The sequence below is a fragment of the Brienomyrus brachyistius genome, unplaced genomic scaffold, assembly GCF_023856365.1.
Source record: "Brienomyrus brachyistius isolate T26 unplaced genomic scaffold, BBRACH_0.4 scaffold107, whole genome shotgun sequence".
Classification (NCBI taxonomy): Eukaryota; Metazoa; Chordata; class Actinopteri; order Osteoglossiformes; family Mormyridae; genus Brienomyrus; species Brienomyrus brachyistius.
Genome location: NW_026042382.1, coordinates 39,988 through 60,969, shown reverse-complemented (window position 1 = coordinate 60,969; position 20,982 = coordinate 39,988). Strand labels below are relative to the sequence as shown.

The 20,982-nt window shown below is 41.2% G+C and overlaps 1 protein-coding gene across 3 annotated transcripts; it reads left to right on the top strand.

Annotated features, from left to right (window-relative positions):
* The first annotated feature begins 5,547 nt into the window (after nt 1-5,547).
* LOC125727653 (uncharacterized) lies at nt 5,548-11,579 on the top strand. 3 transcript variants are annotated; one of them, XR_007388815.1, is made up of 3 exons: nt 8,645-9,254; nt 9,998-10,809; nt 10,870-11,579. XR_007388815.1 is itself a non-coding variant. In XM_049004526.1 (2 exons), the coding sequence occupies exons 1-2, from the start codon at nt 6,150-6,152 to the stop codon at nt 10,713-10,715; spliced, it is 726 nt and encodes a 241-aa protein (XP_048860483.1). In that variant the 5' UTR covers nt 5,548-6,149; the 3' UTR covers nt 10,716-11,579. The 3 variants fall into 3 exon arrangements, 2 of the variants coding, with proteins under 2 accessions (XP_048860483.1, XP_048860482.1); XM_049004526.1 differs by lacking the exon at nt 8,645-9,254 and adding an exon at nt 5,548-6,157 and having other exon boundaries at nt 9,998-11,579; XM_049004525.1 differs by having other exon boundaries at nt 9,998-11,579.
* The last annotated feature ends 9,403 nt before the right edge of the window (nt 11,580-20,982 follow it).

Sequence of the window (20,982 nt, the reverse complement as noted above, 5' to 3'; positions counted from 1 at the left end):
ATGTCTGCAGATAGCGCCAACTGAACGCAGTGAAGCAGTATCACCTAGGGCATACTCTTGAACCACCCGCAAAGTCCCCTTGTTAGTTACGTATACATCCATCCCACCATCCATTTTCCAAACCGCTTATCCTACTGGGTTGCGGGGGGTCCGGAGCCTATCCCGGAAGCACTGGGCACGGGGCACGGAACAACCCAGAATGGGGGGCCAGCCCATCGCAGGGCACACTCACGCACCATTCCTGATTATATTATTGCACTATATAAATAAAAAGTAAACTTAATACCAGTTGCGGTAATAAAGTGCACAGAGAGTAAGAGAGAGAAGGGCTTCACATAAACTTATGTTCATTAGCGTTTAGTATTCTGATGGCTTGGGGGTAGAAGCTGTTATTAAATCTGGTTGTTCTGCAATGCATACTGCGGTAACGTTTACCAGAGGGCAGAAGTTCAAACAGCTTATGGGTGCGTGGGATCTTTTACGATCTTAATGGATCTATTGTGGCAACGTGAGTAGTGAAGTTCTTGAACCGATGGGAGAGAGCCTGGAGAATTATTTTCTCTGTCATCCTCACCACTCTCTGAAGCGTCTTCTGTTCAGCTGTAGAAATTAACATTAAAGTGTCATTTGTATTAAATATAATTATGCATATGTAGAACTAGGGATATGATCCTATTAAGTATGACAGTTCTGTCTTATTAATACAGGATCGACATCCACAGTAACTGTGTTTATCTATCCATCTGTGTGCATGTGTGTGTGTGTATGTGTGTGTGTGTGTGTGTGTGTGTGTGTGTGCGAGCGGGTATACCTGTCCTTATGGGGACACAATGTCCCCATAACGTGATAAATAGCCGTTTTTTTCCCTTATGGGGACTGGTTTCCTGGTCCCCATAAGGGAAAACTCTATTTTATAAAAATCTGTGACTGCTATGGAAAAACTAGAAATGCAAAATCTCTTGTATTTTGCTTGGTTACTTATGGTTATGGCAGGGTGGGGGTTAAGCTTGTCATAGTTAGCGTTAGCATTTATCCCATAGATGTGAATGAGCTCGCCCCATAAAGATAGGTATACCCTATGTGTGTGTGTGTGTCCCATATGGCCTGGGCTTCAGGATACCTCATAACCCGGAACTTCATCAGAAGTAGTTAGAAAATGGATGGATGGATGGATGGATGGACGGACGGACAGATCAATAAAAGTACAGGACATCCATTTTACAAAGAACCGTCAACACTAAATGTGTGCACTGGTCATGCTCCTGGAAATTAAACTTCTTTTCTGAAAAGCAGCATGTTCATAAATTAGCTGCTGTTATACCTTGGGGAAACAAATGCAGATGAAACTGTAAAACAAACTGCAGTGGCAAAACAGTTCTGGCTGCCCGCCAGCCCTTCTGCCTGTGCTGCCCTGCCTGCCTACCCTCCTGCCCATGACATCCTGTCGGCGACATGCCACAAAGCAACCCTTCTTTGCCACAGGAAATGTCTGGTGCAATTTCTTTTTTAATTGTACATGTCAATTGCATAATACCTTAAACTAATTCTTTATTATTTCTATCATCATCATCATCATCATCATCATCATCCTGATAAGTATTTCATTAGTATTCCACGGTATTTTGATTTTTCAGGAATCATTGTGTGTACTGTATACTTTTAAATTAGTTTGCACTATATGTAGTGTCTCTGCACCTGTGCCTTACGTACTTGCTGCAGCTTGCACAACAACTTCTCTCAGGCATCAGTATAGTTTATCTAATGCAATATTTGTTGTTTGTTTATTAAGTGGTTTTAGGTATTTTGTGTGTTCCACGTAATTTAGTGTAATTAGTCCTAATTGACTCAGGTTTAGTTTGATATTTCCTTCTGTTTGTTCCTCTGCATCATGCTACTGTCATAACATGTCAATGTCTTACCTAACTTTTGTGAATTATGTTTTGGAGAGAAAAAAATCATGACTTTTTTTTTAGATTCATCCACTGATTCTATCACCTCTGACACATCCCCCCTCAATATTTGTTTGTTTGTTTGTTTATGTATTTGCTTGGGGGGTGGAATTAACAAACAGAAATAACTGAATGAATCAGGGTAGTGAAAAACATTTATAAACTTATAATTTTGGTATTGGTATGATCCTGTTCTGGTTAGTTAGCCGAGGGAGTAAATCATCAGGAGTTTCATCTCTCAAACTCCTACTACACTCACTCAGCATCACAGTATGGACTCCCCAATGCAACTGATCTGCACGTACTCTGGGAGGAAACCTGGTTCGGGAACAGCACCATGCAGGACAGACGAGCTCTACAGAGGGTTGTGCGATCAGCTGAGCGCACCATCTGCACCGAGCTCCCTGACCTGCACTCAATCTACAGCAGGCGGTGCTGGACCAAGGCCAAGAAGATCGTGAAGGACCTCAGCCATCCCAATAATGGACTGTTCATTTCATTAGAATCTGTAGAAATTGTGGATAAACTTGTTCTACTTTACTGACACTGTGCAAAAGTCTCTGACCACTGACTGCTATTGTTAAAACTTAAATTGCATCCATTACAAAACTAAAACAATATTTTGAAGCAACTTGTTTAATTTAATTAATTAAATTTTATTTTAATATAAATGTAAGTAATTAGTCAACATGTTTCAATAGCTATGATTATGTACATTACAAACCTAAAATAATATTTTGAAGCAGCTTAAGTTTAATTTAATTAATTAAATTTTATTTTAATATAAATGTAAGTAATTAGTTAACATGTTTCAATAGCTGTGATTATGTACTTTACTCAGTCTAGGAGCCATCAGGATATGCAAATGTTATTTATCCAAACCACTGTGAAACGAACAGTGTTGATGATGACTGGACTGTTTCTTTATTCAACTAAAAGTAATGAATCAAATCTAATCTTTATTTATGACTTTTTTTAATTTAATTTTATCCCCAGTGCTTCGAGCAGGCATTTCCTGCTCTGCCCCGTGTGCAAGAAGACACAGCCAAGCCTCTCAGTGCATCTGGCTAGGGTGTGCATGAAGAGGTCTTCGAAAGAGGCCATCCAGGAAGTGATGGAGAAGGAAAAGCAGAATTCCCTTGAACTTCTGCAGTGGGGCAGAGTCTTCAGCTACAGGCTGAACTTCAGCTACATTATGCCTGTCAAAGTGTGTCAGCTTAGCCATTTCAGAACCTCTGCTAAAATCATCCTAGTATTTGTAACGACCATCCAGTGCAGCCATGTATTTTTTGACTTGGCCACTAGCACACCTCATACAGTACAGCTAGTCAATCTGTCACTGACTTTTTAAACCAGTATAATTAATTATTTAATTGAGCTGTTGGTGAAATTTAACAAAATCATGGAACGGCTGAGGTGCCCCTGGGGAGAAGTTTGGGAACTGAAGCGGTGTTCATCTAGCCATCCAACTGGATATCAGTAACGCTTTAGAAAACAGAAGAAGTTATTACTAGTTTTTATTGTGTTACTCTTAATTTGCACATGTTCTAATGTTAAATTGTGTCATTTATTCTAAGTCAAAGTACACTTGCTACCCAGATAAACAGCTTTAAACATTTCTTTGGACTGCCTAAGACTTTCACACAGTACTGTATGTCTTAGAACATAAGAAATGTACAAATTAGAGGAGGCCTTTCGGCCCATCAAACTCATTTGGGAAGAACTTAACTAATAGCTCAGAGTTGTTAAAATCTTATCTAGCTCTGATTTAATCATCTCTCTCAATATAATATTGGGATAATTTATTCTCTTCAGAGGCCTCCATAGAATAGTGCATCCATCCCCTCACTTATGTTCAGACAGTCAGAATAACAGCATCATCAATTTCACAGCTAGATTTAAAAATTGCTTTAACAGAGTGATTACAGAAAAAAAGGTAAACAAATATTAACAAGATTATTAAAACGTAATAGACATATTCGTCATTCAGACATATTGCGCTTTTTTAAGAGCAGAAGGGATACATTAAATCACGATTATATTTTGTCCATAATTATATATATATATATATATATATATATATATTTACATATACAGTGCTCAGCATAAATGAGTACACCCCCTTTGAAAAGTACGAATGTAATCAGTAGCTCAATGAACAAAAGAATAACTTCCAAAATTTTCACAAGGCTGAGTTTTATTGAACACTTGTTTAACTCCATAACATGAAATTAAGGTTAATAATATAACTTAGATCACAAAATCTTCAGTTTTACTCAAATTGGTTGAAGCAAAAATGAATACACCCCGCAACAAAATGTACTACATCTAGTATTTTGTATGACCGCCGTGATTTTTAAGGACAGCACCAAGTCTTCTAGGCATGGAATGAACAAGTTGGTGACATATTGCAACATCTATCTTTTTCCATCCTTCAAGAATAACCTGTTTCAGAGCCTGGATGGAGAGTGATGCTCAACTTGTCGCTTCAGAATTCCCCACAGGTGTTCGATTGGGTTCAGATCAGGAGACATACTTGGCCATTCAATCACCTTCACCGTGTTCTTCTTCAGAAATGCAACAGTAGCTTTAGATGTGTGTTTTGGATCATTGTCGTGTTGGAAAAGTGCACAACGACTAAGTGCATGGAGAGATGGCAGCATCTTCTCCTTCAGTATAGAGCAGTACATTGTTGAGTTCATGATACCATCAATGAAATGCAGCTCCCCAACACCAGCAGCACTCATGCAGCCCCACATAAGGACACTGCCACCACCATGCTTCACTGTAGGCACCATGCATTTTTCTTTGAAATCCTCACCTTTACGACGCCATACAGTTTTGAAACAAGTAGTTCCAAAAACAGGGATTTTTGTCTCATCACTCCAGAGTATAGAGTCCCAGTAGTCTTCATCTTTTTCCGCATGGGCCCTAGCAAATTCTAGGCGTGCTTTTTTGTGCATGGGCTTTAGGAGAGGCTTCCTTCGTGGACGATACCCATGCATGCCATTCCTCTGCAGTGTGCGCCGTATGGTGTCACGGGAAACGGTCACTCCAGTTTGGCTTTCTACTACTTTAGCTAACTGCAGTGAACTTGCATGGCGATTTTCTTCAACCCTTCTCATCAGCAGACGCTCCTCTCGAGATGTTAACTTCCGTGGACGGCCTGGACGTCGCTGTAAGATCGTTGCACTTCCATCTTTCTTAAATTTTTGGATCACTTTTGCTACAGTATTTTGACTGATAGGTAAAGCTTTGCTGATCTTCTTGTAGCCCTCACCTTTTTTGTGTAAAGAAATGATTGCCTTTCTCAGATTTTGTGACATTTCTCTTCCATGTGGAGCCATTGCTGACAGCATGAAATGGGAAGGGCTTTTCTTTGTTAAGTAATGCCCTTTTATAGTCACCTGTCTGCTGGACACCTCTTAAATGAATCATTAGACTCACCTGTGGTTGAATGCCTGTTAATTAGAATTTTGTAGTCTTAAGTGTGGCTTTTCTCCTAAGACTATAATTGGGGTGTACTCATTTATGCAACATGGGCTTGAGTGAATTTGTTAGGAAAATCACTTTTTTGTGTGTGCAAATCAACAAATCTTGTTTGCAATCAATGGCCCACATTTGTGAGAGTATTTTGTAATATAGTATCTCATAGAAAATGTTGATTCTGAAAGGAAACTAAAGGTTTTCTGACAAATGTAGTGGGGTGTACTCATTTATGCTGAGCACTGTATATATATGGTGGTGCAGTGGTTAACACTGTTGCCTCACACCTCTGGGACCCAGGTTCGAGTCTCTGCCTGGATTACATGTGTGTGGAGTTTGCATGTTCTCCCCGTGTCCTCGTGGGGTTTCCTCCGGGTACTCCGGTGTACCCCCACAATCAAAAACATGCTGAGGCTAATTGGAGTTACTAAATTGCCCATAGGTGTGCATGTGAGAGTGAATGGTATGTGAGTGTGACCTGTGATGGGCTGGCCCCCCATCCTAGGTTGTTCCCTGCCTCGTGCCCATTTTATTGACATAAAAGTCTGTTCCTCTAATTATAGAATAATATATAGAATAATTATACAAGAGCTATAATTATTATGATGTTATTATTTAATTGTGTGGGCCGTGTTGCTTGATTACATTTGACTCTTCGGCACGTGGGACGCTGCCGGTTTGAAAGACGCAGCTTCACTTGTTTTCTGCACCAAGATGACGAGGTACGTTGCTTTTCTGCTCCCATTTTATCGGATAATTTTTCTTATTTAGTATCTGTCAAATTTGCATGTATATTAAAATATGTTTGGTGAGTAAAGTCAGTATATTGCTTTTAAATAAAGTGATTTTGTTCCGGGGTACAATGTTAATTATATTTAAATTTTATGCGCAAAGTGTAGTTGATATTTCGCTTTTCCGCGTGCGCTTTACTGCGCTTAAGTAAATAATTGCGCTTGCTTGTGAGTAAATTAGTTCATTGCTTTTAAATAAAGTGAATATTGTTGCGGGCTACTGTGTTGGTTATATTTAAATTTTATGTGCAAGTCGGCTAGTTTCCTGTGCCGCAAAGTCTAGATGATATTTCACTTTTGCACGTGCGCTTTCCCGCGCTTTCATGTTGCATTCGGAAGAGGATGCGGGTGGTTGCGCTCGGTGCTGCCTACAGCAATGATATTCCAGCAGACCAGGAGAGGGCAGATGTATTGCAACAAACACAGATAAAAGTAGTGAAGCAAGACCTGAAAAGTTTGTTTGGTGACTAAAATCAGTATATTGCCATTTAGTAAAATTTAAAATTGTTCCAGGCTTCTTTCTTGATTATATGTAAATTGTATGTGAAAGTTAACTAGTTTCCTATGCTATAATGCAGTTGTTCATTGCGAAGGTGTCAGTGCAGAACTGAATTCCATGTGCCAGGAGTGACTGACAGCTCTATTGTATTGCTTGTGTGTTTTTCCTCATTCAGAAACAAACGAATTGCAAAAGCTGTCAGCTGGAGCAACGATCGATACTGGGCAACTTGGGACAAGTGGATGGAAGTGATTGACTGGGAAGATGAGGAAGAGCTGTGCTCCCCAGCAGAATCACCCTCTGACCAGGCTGACCGTTCCATCGTGTCACACACCCGAAAGCCAATTGCCAAGGCAGTTAGCTGGACGGATGATGTGTATTGGGCAGCCTGGGACAAGTGGGATGAGATCATCTGCTGGGGTGAAGAAGGAGAGTGCTCCCCAGCAACTCCACCCATCAACCAGCCTGGGAGGGATAAGGGGTTAGACATGCATGGGTTAGAGGTTTTTCTGTTAAATGAAAGGACAGTCTCCATAAAGCCTGCATATGACCACCAAGACAGGCTGAAAATAGGAGCCGTAGTGGTCGACCTCTGCCAGTTTGAGCTAGATGGTGTAAATGATAAATTTGAAATAACTTCCAAAATTTTCACAAGACTGAGTTTTATTGAACACTTGTTTAACTCCATAACATGAAATTAAGGTTAATAATATAACTTAGATCACAAAATCTTCAGTTTTACTCAAATTGGTTGAAGCAAAAATGAATACACCCCGCAACAAAATGTACTACATCTAGTATTTTGTATGACCGCCGTGATTTTTAAGGACAGCACCAAGTCTTCTAGGCATGGAATGAACAAGTTGGTGACATATTGCAACATCTATCTTTTTCCATCCTTCAAGAATAACCTGTTTCAGAGCCTGGATGGAGAGTGATGCTCAACTTGTCGCTTCAGAATTCCCCACAGGTGTTCGATTGGGTTCAGATCAGGAGACATACTTGGCCATTCAATCACCTTCACCGTGTTCTTCTTCAGAAATGCAACAGTAGCTTTAGATGTGTGTTTTGGATCATTGTCGTGTTGGAAAAGTGCACGACGACTAAGTGCATGGAGAGATGGCAGCATCTTCTCCTTCAGTATAGAGCAGTACATTGTTGAGTTCATGATACCATCAATGAAATGCAGCTCCCCAACACCAGCAGCACTCATGCAGCCCCACATAAGGACACTGCCACCACCATGCTTCACTGTAGGCACCATGCATTTTTCTTTGAAATCCTCACCTTTACGACGCCATACAGTTTTGAAACAAGTAGTTCCAAAAACAGGGATTTTTGTCTCATCACTCCAGAGTATAGAGTCCCAGTAGTCTTCATCTTTTTCCGCATGGGCCCTAGCAAATTCTAGGCGTGCTTTTTTGTGCATGGGCTTTAGGAGAGGCTTCCTTCGTGGACGATACCCATGCATGCCATTCCTCTGCAGTGTGCGCCGTATGGTGTCACGGGAAACGGTCACTCCAGTTTGGCTTTCTACTACTTTTACACATATAAAATATGACTGATAGGTAAAGCTTTGCTGATCTTCTTGTAGCCCTCACCTTTTTTGTGTAAAGAAATGATTGCCTTTCTCAGATTTTGTGACATTTCTCTTCCATGTGGAGCCATTGCTGACAGCATGAAATGGGAAGAGCTTTTCTTTGTTAAGTAATGCCCTTTTATAGTCACCTGTCTGCTGGACACCTCTTAAATGAATCATTAGACTCACCTGTGGTTGAATGCCTGTTAATTAGAATTTTGTAGTCTTAAGTGTGGCTTTTCTCCTAAGACTATAATTGGGGTGTACTCATTTATGCAACATGGGCTTGAGTGAATTTGTTAGGAAAATCACTTTTTTGTGTGTGCAAATCAACAAATCTTGTTTGCAATCAATGGCCCACATTTGTGAGAGTATTTTGTAATATAGTATCTCATAGAAAATGTTGATTCTGAAAGGAAACTAAAGGTTTTCTGACAAATGTAGTGGGGTGTACTCATTTATGCTGAGCACTGTATATATATGGTGGTGCAGTGGTTAACACTGTTGCCTCACACCTCTGGGACCCAGGTTCGAGTCTCTGCCTGGATTACATGTGTGTGGAGTTTGCATGTTCTCCCCGTGTCCTCGTGGGGTTTCCTCCGGGTACTCCGGTGTACCCCCACAATCAAAAACATGCTGAGGCTAATTGGAGTTACTAAATTGCCCATAGGTGTGCATGTGAGAGTGAATGGTATGTGAGTGTGACCTGTGATGGGCTGGCCCCCCATCCTAGGTTGTTCCCTGCCTCGTGCCCATTTTATTGACATAAAAGTCTGTTCCTCTAATTATAGAATAATATATAGAATAATTATACAAGAGCTATAATTATTATGATGTTATTATTTAATTGTGTGGGCCGTGTTGCTTGATTACATTTGACTCTTCGGCACGTGGGACGCTGCCGGTTTGAAAGACGCAGCTTCACTTGTTTTCTGCACCAAGATGACGAGGTACGTTGCTTTTCTGCTCCCATTTTATCGGATAATTTTTCTTATTTAGTATCTGTCAAATTTGCATGTATATTAAAATATGTTTGGTGAGTAAAGTCAGTATATTGCTTTTAAATAAAGTGATTTTGTTCCGGGGTACAATGTTAATTATATTTAAATTTTATGCGCAAAGTGTAGTTGATATTTCGCTTTTCCGCGTGCGCTTTACTGCGCTTAAGTAAATAATTGCGCTTGCTTGTGAGTAAATTAGTTCATTGCTTTTAAATAAAGTGAATATTGTTGCGGGCTACTGTGTTGGTTATATTTAAATTTTATGTGCAAGTCGGCTAGTTTCCTGTGCCGCAAAGTCTAGATGATATTTCACTTTTGCACGTGCGCTTTCCCGCGCTTTCATGTTGCATTCGGAAGAGGATGCGGGTGGTTGCGCTCGGTGCTGCCTACAGCAATGATATTCCAGCAGACCAGGAGAGGGCAGATGTATTGCAACAAACACAGATAAAAGTAGTGAAGCAAGACCTGAAAAGTTTGTTTGGTGACTAAAATCAGTATATTGCCATTTAGTAAAATTTAAAATTGTTCCAGGCTTCTTTCTTGATTATATGTAAATTGTATGTGAAAGTTAACTAGTTTCCTATGCTATAATGCAGTTGTTCATTGCGAAGGTGTCAGTGCAGAACTGAATTCCATGTGCCAGGAGTGACTGACAGCTCTATTGTATTGCTTGTGTGTTTTTCCTCATTCAGAAACAAACGAATTGCAAAAGCTGTCAGCTGGAGCAACGATCGATACTGGGCAACTTGGGACAAGTGGATGGAAGTGATTGACTGGGAAGATGAGGAAGAGCTGTGCTCCCCAGCAGAATCACCCTCTGACCAGGCTGACCGTTCCATCGTGTCACACACCCGAAAGCCAATTGCCAAGGCAGTTAGCTGGACGGATGATGTGTATTGGGCAGCCTGGGACAAGTGGGATGAGATCATCTGCTGGGGTGAAGAAGGAGAGTGCTCCCCAGCAACTCCACCCATCAACCAGCCTGGGAGGGATAAGGGGTTAGACATGCATGGGTTAGAGGTTTTTCTGTTAAATGAAAGGACAGTCTCCATAAAGCCTGCATATGACCACCAAGACAGGCTGAAAATAGGAGCCGTAGTGGTCGACCTCTGCCAGTTTGAGCTAGATGGTGTAAATGATAAATTTGAAATTGTCGAAATACAAATTGGAGAGGTCAAATTGGAGGAGACTGCAGAGAGGGGTTTTAATTCAGAATTTGAATTGGAAATTTTGGATGTGGAGATAGAGGTTGTAGACAGTGAATTCCAGCTGAATGCTCTTAATTGGGAAATTGCTGGAACTAAAGTGGACAAATTATTAGTGGAACACCTGAACATAAATAATCTAGAAGCAGACAGTGTGAAGGTGTCCACATCAAATGGGAATGTGGTATATGTCAATGGTATGTGAGTGTGTTTGGTAATGATGGGTGTGAATGGTGTGTGTAAGTGGTGTGTGTGTGTGTGTGTGTGTATGAGAATGGTGATTGAATGGTGTGTGTGAGGTAATGGCGTGTGAGTGAATGGTGTGTGTGAGTGACAGGTGTGTGAATGGTGTGTGTGAGGTAATGGCATGTGTGAGTGAGTGTGAGTGGTAATGGCGTGTGTGAGTGAATGGTGTGTGTGAGTATATGGTGTATGTGAATGGTCTATGTGTGTGTGAATGGGGAGTGAATGGTGTGTGAGTGACTGGTGTGTGTCTGGTGTTTATGAATGGTGTGTGTGAGTGAATGCTGTGTGAATGGTGTTTATGAATGGTGTGTGTGTGAGTGAATGCTGTGTGAGTGACTGGTGTGTGAATGGTGTTTATGAATGGTGTGTGAATGAATGGTGAGTTTTTGTGTGTGTGTTTGTGTGTGTGTGTGTGTGAATGATCTGTGTGTGTGAGCCTGCCCTGTGATGGGTTGGTGTCCCATCCTGGGTTGTTCCCTGCCTCGTGCCTGTAGCCTCTGGGATCCATCTGACCGCCTGTTCCAAAAGGCAAATTGATCCCCACATCCCTGAACAGGAGAAGCGGTTTTAGAAAATGGATAAATGTTCCCAGAGGTGTGAGGCAACAGTGCTAACCACTGTACCATGCATATGTATAGGATATGTAGAAGAATACCTGTTGCAGTTATCTGATGTGTGTGTTTTTCACTCTCCCTGCCGGCCCCTGGAGGTTTGGGCTTCCCCTTTGAGTCTGGTGCCTCCCAAGGTTTCTTCCTTCTAGGGAGTTTTTCCTTGCCACTGTCGCCTATGGCTTACTCACTGGGGGCTTTGGGTGGGGGTGCTCTAAAGCGCTTTGAGACAATGTAATGTTGTGATATCGTGCTATACTTTGTTGTGTAATTTTCTATTTACTCATGCAAATAAATAATTGTTTGATAACAAAAAGCACTTGTTTCATTCTTTTTACTGCGAGCATATCAGTCACTTCCCTTGTGCTCCTGCATTCAAAAATGAAAGTTTGTCCTGCCCTGCACTTAATTGCCATGGATTCTACGGGAATGCAGACCTCTACTTTGGTGGAATCCTGCTGTTGTTGTAGATGGTCTGCTCAAACGCTTTCACATTGTGTACAAGCAGATTTGTTTCTGTATCTCTGTAGAGAAGCATTCTTTTCTTCTACCTGGCAAATCCACAAATATAATAGCAATCCACCAAGGTGCAAGTGCACCTAGCTCTTAAAGAAAATGTTAGAAAAAATTAGTTTATAGCATGTTTAAACCATAAACACAGCAGTGACTGAGTACATCCCTTGTGGACCAGGCGCCTGGCTTTGACTATTTTTCTGCCATTAAACTAGCAAAGGTGGCTTGGCCATGACGTAAAATAACTTGTGCCTTTAAATTGTTAAAAAAAAGTCCTGTGTGTTGTAAAGTGAGGTATGAAACAGATACCAGGTCGTTTCAGTAACGGTCAGCGTACGTTTTCTTCATGTGATTTTGTGGTTTCAAATGTTTCATTGGAATCAATAGTATTTGCCAATTCCAGTTGCCAGGTAACTTCAATAATTTGAATAGAATACATGATAACATTTTAAACTAGATTACAGTTAATTGTTATTTTTCTGTTTAAAAAAGACAATTGCTGTAATTTACATACGACAAAACCTGTAAAAGACATTTTGGAATTCTTTTCTAAATGAAATGAAGGTACTTTGTTACTCCCCTTGGGGAAATTCTATTTTCACCTACCCCATTTTGCCCTACTTGACACATGGGCACAGACGAAGGTGACAGCAAGCCTGGCAGCAAAGGGCAGCCACCTGTAGGGACACCCATGGAGCTGGGGGTTTTACAGTGATTAACAGCAATTTTGCAATACTTTTCTGGCAGTTTTTTTTGCTAGGAATTTACAGTCAATTCTACACTGAAACAGACGTCATTCCTAAGCGCAGCATGGACTGCTTCTGGACACAGTATCAAATGCGACTTCCAGAGTCACTTGAGTAAGCTGGAGATGCTACATCCCCGGGTAAGATTACCTGCAGTAGGCAGCCTACCAAAAGAGGGCCTTTCCTGTTCCCTTGGTGAATTAGAAAACCAGTGGAGAGAGCTCTCCTGTTGCAGTTTCACAGAGATGAACAACATGGAGAACTTTGGATTGAGGTTTTGCAGTATGAGGGTGCTGAAGGAAAAAGGAGTTTTAAAGACATTGGTCTGCCTGTACTGCAGATTTTGTCTCTGCCCATTTCAGATGTTCATGTAAAGCGTGAATTTACTAATGTGACATTCCTTAAATATAACCACCGAAACAGAACGGTTGTAAATTTGCTGTCCAGATTGGTAGATGTACAACTTGGACTGCAAAGAGATGGACTGACACAGAGGCGGAGCTATGGATAGGCCTGGGTGGGATTGACAGCTGGGCCCACCCATTCAGATTAATGAAATTACATTTTTTATATATAAATTACCGGCTTCTAACTGTTCCTATACATCACTGTTGTTACTGTGGCAAGTACAATAGAATGTGTGAGCTCCCTCTAGTGGTGCTCTAGGTAGAACACCACAGTCGTAGGTGTATTATTGTTGCAGTCACCATGTTGTAAATATATAAGCCAATTTAAGAAAATTTGGGGTAATGAGTTTCACTCAGAAGTCCATCCATCAGCCACTTTTCCATATTTAAAGGCTGCAGGAGGATGCTCACATGGAAAAAAAAGACTAATTCATTTCTTTATCCAAAACTATTTCTTTCCTCATTCATTAAAACGAAAAGAGCTTTAACTTGTGCGTGCATTGCTTCATTTTAAGCAGCATTATGGAGTATCATTGAAGATAGAAAAGTTTATGAAGGGTCTGATTTTCGACATCTTTTACTCCTGGTTTGGGCTATAAAATTGGAAGGAGTTGCCAAACATGACCGTGCAGGGTCTGCGCTGTTCTCATCTGTGAACAGTGTGTGGGTTTGTGGGTCAGGCATAAATTTGGGGGGAGGGGCTCCCTCCAGCATTAAAATAGGGAGATATCCCCCAAAATAATATAATTCTTCATATTCAAAAAAGTACAGATAAAAAATAATCTATCTCACCAGTTAATGTAAAGTTTTTTCACCCCAAGCACACCTACCCTTCCCGAAAATGGTTTAGTCTGAAGTCCTGCTCTGGGGTACGTTTCCTATACCACGATGCACTTTGCAAAAGACAAATATATATCAGGAAAATATATAGCAGGAGATGAAAGAAAAAAGATACATTCTGCGGGCCATGGCTGCTGCCGCCTGGCAGAGGGTATGAGGAGGAAGTGCAGGGACGATGTCAGCATCACCAAAAGGATGGTTGCAGCACTCTGGAGGGAGCAGGTGAGGTGGGCTGGGGGGAGCACCAGTCTGCATTCTCTCACTCCTGGGGAGGACCGAGTATTGGCCATCCTAGATCTCAGAAGCACTTGAGGGAGTCCCGGGGTGCATAAATCTCTGTAGTCTACCCACCTCCCAGACATCTGTGCTTTCTACTCCCCAGCCACTTCCTCTTGGCCCACCAACATTTGTCCCCCTGTAGTGTGATCACCAGGGTTCCTCAATGTGTGGCACCTCCACACCTGGCTCCTCTACATCAGCCATCCCTCCTATAGGCCCCTCTACATCAGGGCGACACTGTCCCCTGAGTCCCCAGAATACCTTTCAGTCTGGTAGATCACCAAACCCCAACCATCCTGCTTCCTTGTCACCACACGCCCCTCCTTCCCCCCACGCACTCAAGCCCACTGGTGCAGAAACATTCGCTGCCAATGTAGTGAAGAGCTCCTCAGGTCTGAAGGTGGAAAAAATATCTGTTCTGAGGGGCATCCGGGAGGAACCGGCAGCCCTGATGGAGCAGTATGAAAGACACCATAAAGAGGTGATCGCCTACCGGAGAGAGACACTGGCCTTACTGGCCCAAAGGGTCAGGAGGCCCAGTGTGACAATATACTGTATCTCCCCACCTCTTAATGTCAAGGGCGCCTCCAAGGGGCGGCCACATCCCTCCTTGGAAACCTCTGGCCACCCCTGTGGCAGCCCCCAAATATGGCTGTAGAGAGATTGTTTTATAGCGAAAGCTGTGGTGCACTCAGGGACCATTAACTGTGTAGCACCTGGGGCCTGCATCATGAAACTGAAAGTCTGAGTTAGAACAAAAGTTTTAGCCTAATAAAGTCAAACAAATGCAATGCGCGATCATAAAAATCATGCCTGTAAGAAGGCTCCTGCAGTTTTAAGGGCGCACCGGTGCATGCAAAGGACTGTGGGTGCACTGTGGGGACACCGAGGCACGCGCTGACAGCGTGTTAGAACTTAAAGTTTTTCCTGGTCAGCAATATATGGAAGTCCTTACATTATATGTATGTATTAAGTTATATAATTGTGCTATGTAATTACCGAATGACGCTAAACTCATTTAGTTTGGCTTTAATTATGCTGATGTTTAATGCCGGTGTTGTGCTGCAAACTGCCCCTCTGCCACGGATTGTAATCTTTCATTTTAAAGGAAGTGTAACTTCATTTATCTTGCTTTAAGCAAACTGAAAACTCACATTACTTGTTTATAATGATATTTTACAGACAAACCTGAAGTTAAGATTAACTACCTCCTGTAAAACGTCGCAAATGTGACATGATTTAAAGGCGACAGTAATGCTTCGCTTTTCGACGACAGACGCCTTCAGTCGCAAGAAGTGTTTCATTTTCTTGAATAATATTTTTGATACTTTGTTGAATTAATTCTGCCTCGATATTTTTGATATTCTGTCTTCTTGTCATACTTATAATGCGGCGAATAGCTTCATACTCGGCACATCACACCTGGAAATAAAATAACATCGAACTAAGCAACAGAAGTAATCAGAACATAAGAACATAAGAACTATACAAACGAGAGGAGGCCATTCGGCCCATCAAGCTCGCTTGGGGAGAACTAAACTAATAGCTCAGAGTCGTTAAAATCTTATCTAGCTCTGATTTAAAGGAACCCAAGGATTCAGCTTGCACTACATTATCAGGAAGGCTATTCCATACTCTGACTACACGCTGCGTAAAGAAGTGCTTCCTTAAATCCAGCTTGAAATGTTCTCCCGCTAATTTCCACCTATGGCCACGAGTTCGTGTATTTAAACTAATGCTGAAGTAACTATTTGGTTGAACAGCATCCAAACCTGTTAGAATCTTATATACCTAGATCATGTCCCCCCTCAATCTCCTTTGCTTGAGACTGAACAGATTTAGCTCAAGTAACCGTTCCTCGTATGACATTCCTCTAAGACCAGGAATCATTTTTGTAGCCCTACGCTGCACCTTTTCTAAGGCCACAATGTCCTTTTTAAGATATGGTGACCAAACCTGCACACAATATTCTAGGTGAGGTCTCACCAAGGAATTGTATAATCTTAGCATTACCTCCCTTGACTTAAACTCCACACACCTGGAGATATACCCCAACATCCTATTGGCCTTTTTTATTGCTTCCCCACACTGGCGAGAATGGGACATGGAAGCATCAACATACACACTAAGGTCTTTCTCATGATCAGCTACCTTTATTTCAGTGACACCCATGAAATACCTGTACTTTATATTTCTGCTCCCTAGATGGAGTACCTTACATTTATCGACGTTAAATTTCATCTGCCAGGTATCGGCCCAGTCACTAATTAAATCAAGATCCCGCTGTAGCTGCTGAGCCACTAATTCAGTATCTGCTACACCACCCACCTTGGTGTCATCTGCAAATTTCACCAGTTTACTGTATATATTGGTATCCATATCATTTATGTAAATTAGGAACAATAGTGGTCCTAAAATCGAACCCTGCGGTACCCCACTATGAACGCAAGCCCACTGTGACATTGTGCCTCTTATAACTACTCGCTGTTTCCTATCTGTTAACCAGTTATCAATCCAGGTGGCTACGGTACCTAAAATACCTGTCACTTTGAGTTTAAGTAGGAGCCTCTTGTGGGGGACAACATCAAAAGCCTTTTGGAAATCTAAGTAGATGACAAGTAGTCAGCACCCTGCACTTCTTAGTATTTAGAAGTTATGTTTTTCATTGGGTCGAACTTGCTATATCTTGACGTTAAAATTTAGAAAGCTATGTGATTTAAAAGTACTTTTTTCACTTTAATATGACATTATTTTATTAATGCTATATTATTCGTTAAACTTTTGTTTTAGTAGTGTGTGAGATCACAATCACCAGTTACAGCTACTCTTTGCTGAAACAGACATTAGACTAATTATGTCTGGATAACTGAGTACATACTGTATTGTGCATTTTTTCCCAGTGGCGAGTCTCCAAAGTTAGCCAGACTTCTGCATCAAGCTGCAAGGATATTAATGAGACAGTCTGAAAATTCAGACATAGTTGTAGCAGAAGCGACATCACTGGTGTCAAATCAAACACCTGGGGTGTCAACCTCAGCCAGTCTTTCTGCACTTGTTGCACATTCTGAATTTAACACATCTAGACAGGACCAGATTGAAAGAAATCTAGTCCAGCTGTTCCAGTTGTATGACCGTTTTAAGAGGACAAAGGGACCCATACCAAAGGGTGAAATAGAGAGCAAGTATAACAACAGAGTCATGGACACATGACTTCTTCTGTTTTGCGGAAAAAGATGTCCATCCTTTGCCAGAAGAACATAGTCATTTACAGAACTGTGGCCTAGGAAGGAAGCGAATAACATTCCCAGATAAAAATGGCAATTACAAAGACCTCTGAGATGTCCTGTATGCAGCTTATCCACCACTTAATACTTCTGGAGGATTTCAAATTTTGGCATGTTTTAGATCAATATATTTGGAACCTCTGCCAATACCACCCAATGGATATAGCGTGAAATACCTTAGAACAGAGAGTGGTTTGAATCAGGCAGTCGACTATATCCGTCCACTCCGTCCAAGTTAGCATAAGCACAGATGGATTGTGTAAGCTTAATGAGGTTAGTCACAAAAAATCTTGCCTTTTTTGTACACTTGTAAATGTTTCATGAAAGCATCTCACTTCTCCTACGAAATATCTTCAATTTCTTTAAACTACTACAAATAATTACTAAATAGAGTTATGTTCAGAGATTTACATATGTCTTGTTTGTATTATGCTGTGTTTAACTGTTATGCTTTCTACCTTAAGGGCCAAGCATTGGTGCTGGAAAAATGTCAGACCTGTAGAAATTATATTCCCATGCAGTCTCTAGTTCAGCATGTTGAACAGTGCTCAAGGTAAAATACATGATTTAGACTTTTTTTGTCTTGCATCACCTGAGACATTATTTCAATGTGTGTTAAATGGACTTTAAAACTCGCTGAGCATTTGTTAAAGTATTTAGATGTATGCTGAGTGATTTTAATGTATCATTTAAATGAAAATGTCTTTATATTCTTCTTCTTGTAAAGCAAAACCAACAGCCAGATACCAGATGCCAGGCAGAGGAAGCACCTTGTACTTCACAATCACTAGCTAACATCCAAGCTGATATCACCCCGCAGATTTTAACTTCCACTGTTATAGACAAAGAAAGTCCATCTGTTTGTACATACAGGTATGATTAATGTAAATGAGGTCTCAGAAAGATAGAAAATGTAAGAACAACCTCAAATGAGCAAATTTTTTCAGGGACTATTTCGACCTTGTTTGCTCTGATGTGAGTGAGTCAGAGGATGAACAAATCAGTCGAGCTATAGAAGAGTCATTGATAGAAATGTCAAGTGAGTTTAATGTTCAAATGTCGCAATTTTGTTATGTAGTGTTTTTTTATGTTTGGTTGTGTGACTGTCTTTTCAGGCTGCAGGATGTCTTGCAGATGCTGCAAAAGGAATATTGATAAGGATGAAGCTCTTCGCTTCAACATCAACCGGAAGAACATTTAGGATGGTGCTGTCCGCACAATGAGGAGACCAAATTTCTCTGCCAGAAAGAGAATTGATGCCAAATTCACTTATGAGGGAAATTCTGTAGAAGCAGTTTATATGGGTGGCCCAATGAGGGAGTTCTTCAGACTTGCATTTCAACATATAAGGCAGAGCCCAGTGTTCACAGGTTCTGACTACCAGCGAGTTTTGGAGTGCCATATATGTGTGTAAGTGTTGCAGAGGGAAACCATCAAACATTTCATATATATGTCAGGCTTTGGTTACTGTTGAGAATGTAATTGCATGATTTCTCATCTTTCTCTGGTAGCTTTAAAAGAAAACAGCTACTTTTATGCAGGAGAGTTGATTGCAATGGGCATAGTTCAAGGAGGACCATCCCCACGTTTCTTTGCTCCAGTCTTGTATCAAGCCATGGTGTCAGGTGCAGAAAGTGCAGACATTGAGGACATTCATGATCATGAATTAAAAAGCTTGCTGTCAGAGGTAGGGGAAGAACGTGAATAATTGCATTTCAGACTGCTGTACAATTTTAAAATGGTGTTTATAGCAATGTTTACGTATTCTTTAGTACGTTTTGTCAGTTCTCTTTATGCTCATGTGCATTTGAAAAGCTTGATATTAATGTTTGCATGAACAAATAATTCACTGTAAAAATAAATGTTTTCAATCCAGTGTCAAGTTGTGGCTTCAGAGTTTAAGAAAAACCTGAACAAAGCTGTTGAAAGATGTGAGACCCACCTGATGCTGGCTGGATGTCTGCGAAGCATCTCTGTCAGTAATAAAAATGAAGTGGTGCAAGACGTCATTAATTGGTTTGTCCTTCAGGATAAGGAAACACTTTGAAAGGCATGTTCCTCATCATGTATTATCCATGTTCAAAGTTTATAGGGCATTCAAAATTAGTGGATGTTTTTTTTCTCTTTTGATCAATGTATCAAAATTTTTTATAGGTTCCAGGATGGGCTTCGTAGCTGTGGACTACTGGATGCTATCCAGAGCCATCCAGGCGTATTCAGAACGGTATTTACAAAGATCAACGAAAAGCTTACAGCTGAGAGTATTGAACAGCAGTTTACAGAACAAAGGTCTGAGCGAGGGAGCGACAAATACAAAATCGAAAATGAAGCTATCTCTTGGATGCTAAGAGAAGGTATTCCTCAACCACAATTAGAACCAAACTTAAAAGGATGTGGAATTCTAAAGAATGATGGTTCTTCCTAATATCAGCACTACATATATTTAAGTAAAATTCAGCCTTATTTACTTTATACATGGAACCTGGCAAAAGCAGCCAGCCATTACTGACACATGAGAAATTATAGATAGAACATTTTTCTTCTAAAATGTATAGTAATTTGTATCAAAATTGTAACTAATTAAAAATTAACTGACTAAGTATATATGACTATACTATACGCTACATAGTGCAGGACAGTTACACTTATTTTTGCATTGTTCATTGATTTTGCATATGCTTCATACAGGTTGATAGAACTGTTTGTTGTTACATTATTTTTACACTACAGAGACTTAAACTGTGCCTTATTGGCTCTTAAACTCAGAATCTCTCGAGTCCCCTTTAGGAACAGGCTGGGTCATATGATTTGACATGTTACACACTGGATAACTGTAACAGGTTTTCTCCTATATATCCCATACATGGGGATGGCACAGTGGTGCAGTGGTTAGCACTGTTGTCTCACAACTCTGGGACCATCCAACCATCCATCTTCTGAAACTGCTTCTCCTGTTCAGGGCCGCAGGGGCTTCTCCTGTTCAGGGCCGCATTTAAACCCAAATCCCAGAGGTGTGAGGCGAAAGCGCTAACCACTGCATCACCGTGCCACCCGCCTCTGGGAACATACTGCGGTTAATTGGAGTTAACAAGTTGACCATGAGTGTGAATGGTGCACACAGGCAGGCATGTAAGTAGGCAGGCATGTAAGTAGGCAGGCATGTAAGTAGGCAGGCAGACAGGCAAGCGCGCGCGAACACAGACAGGCAAGTATGCACACATGCATAAAGGCACTCCTCCAAACAGTCAAGCACACACGCACACAGGCAGGCACACACACACATAGGCACGCACAAATGTACGCACACAGGCACGCACGCAGACACACACACACATAGGCAGGCACAGACACAGGTAGGCTCACAGGCACTCAGAGGCACCCATGCATGCAAGGACACACAGAGACACAGGTGCATACAAGCACACAGGAATGCACGGACACAGGCACGCAAGCACAGGCATGCACAGAGGCATGCACACACACAGACATATACACACAGGCAGGCACACACACGGACACACACAGGCGCGCAGACAGGTAGGTACTTAC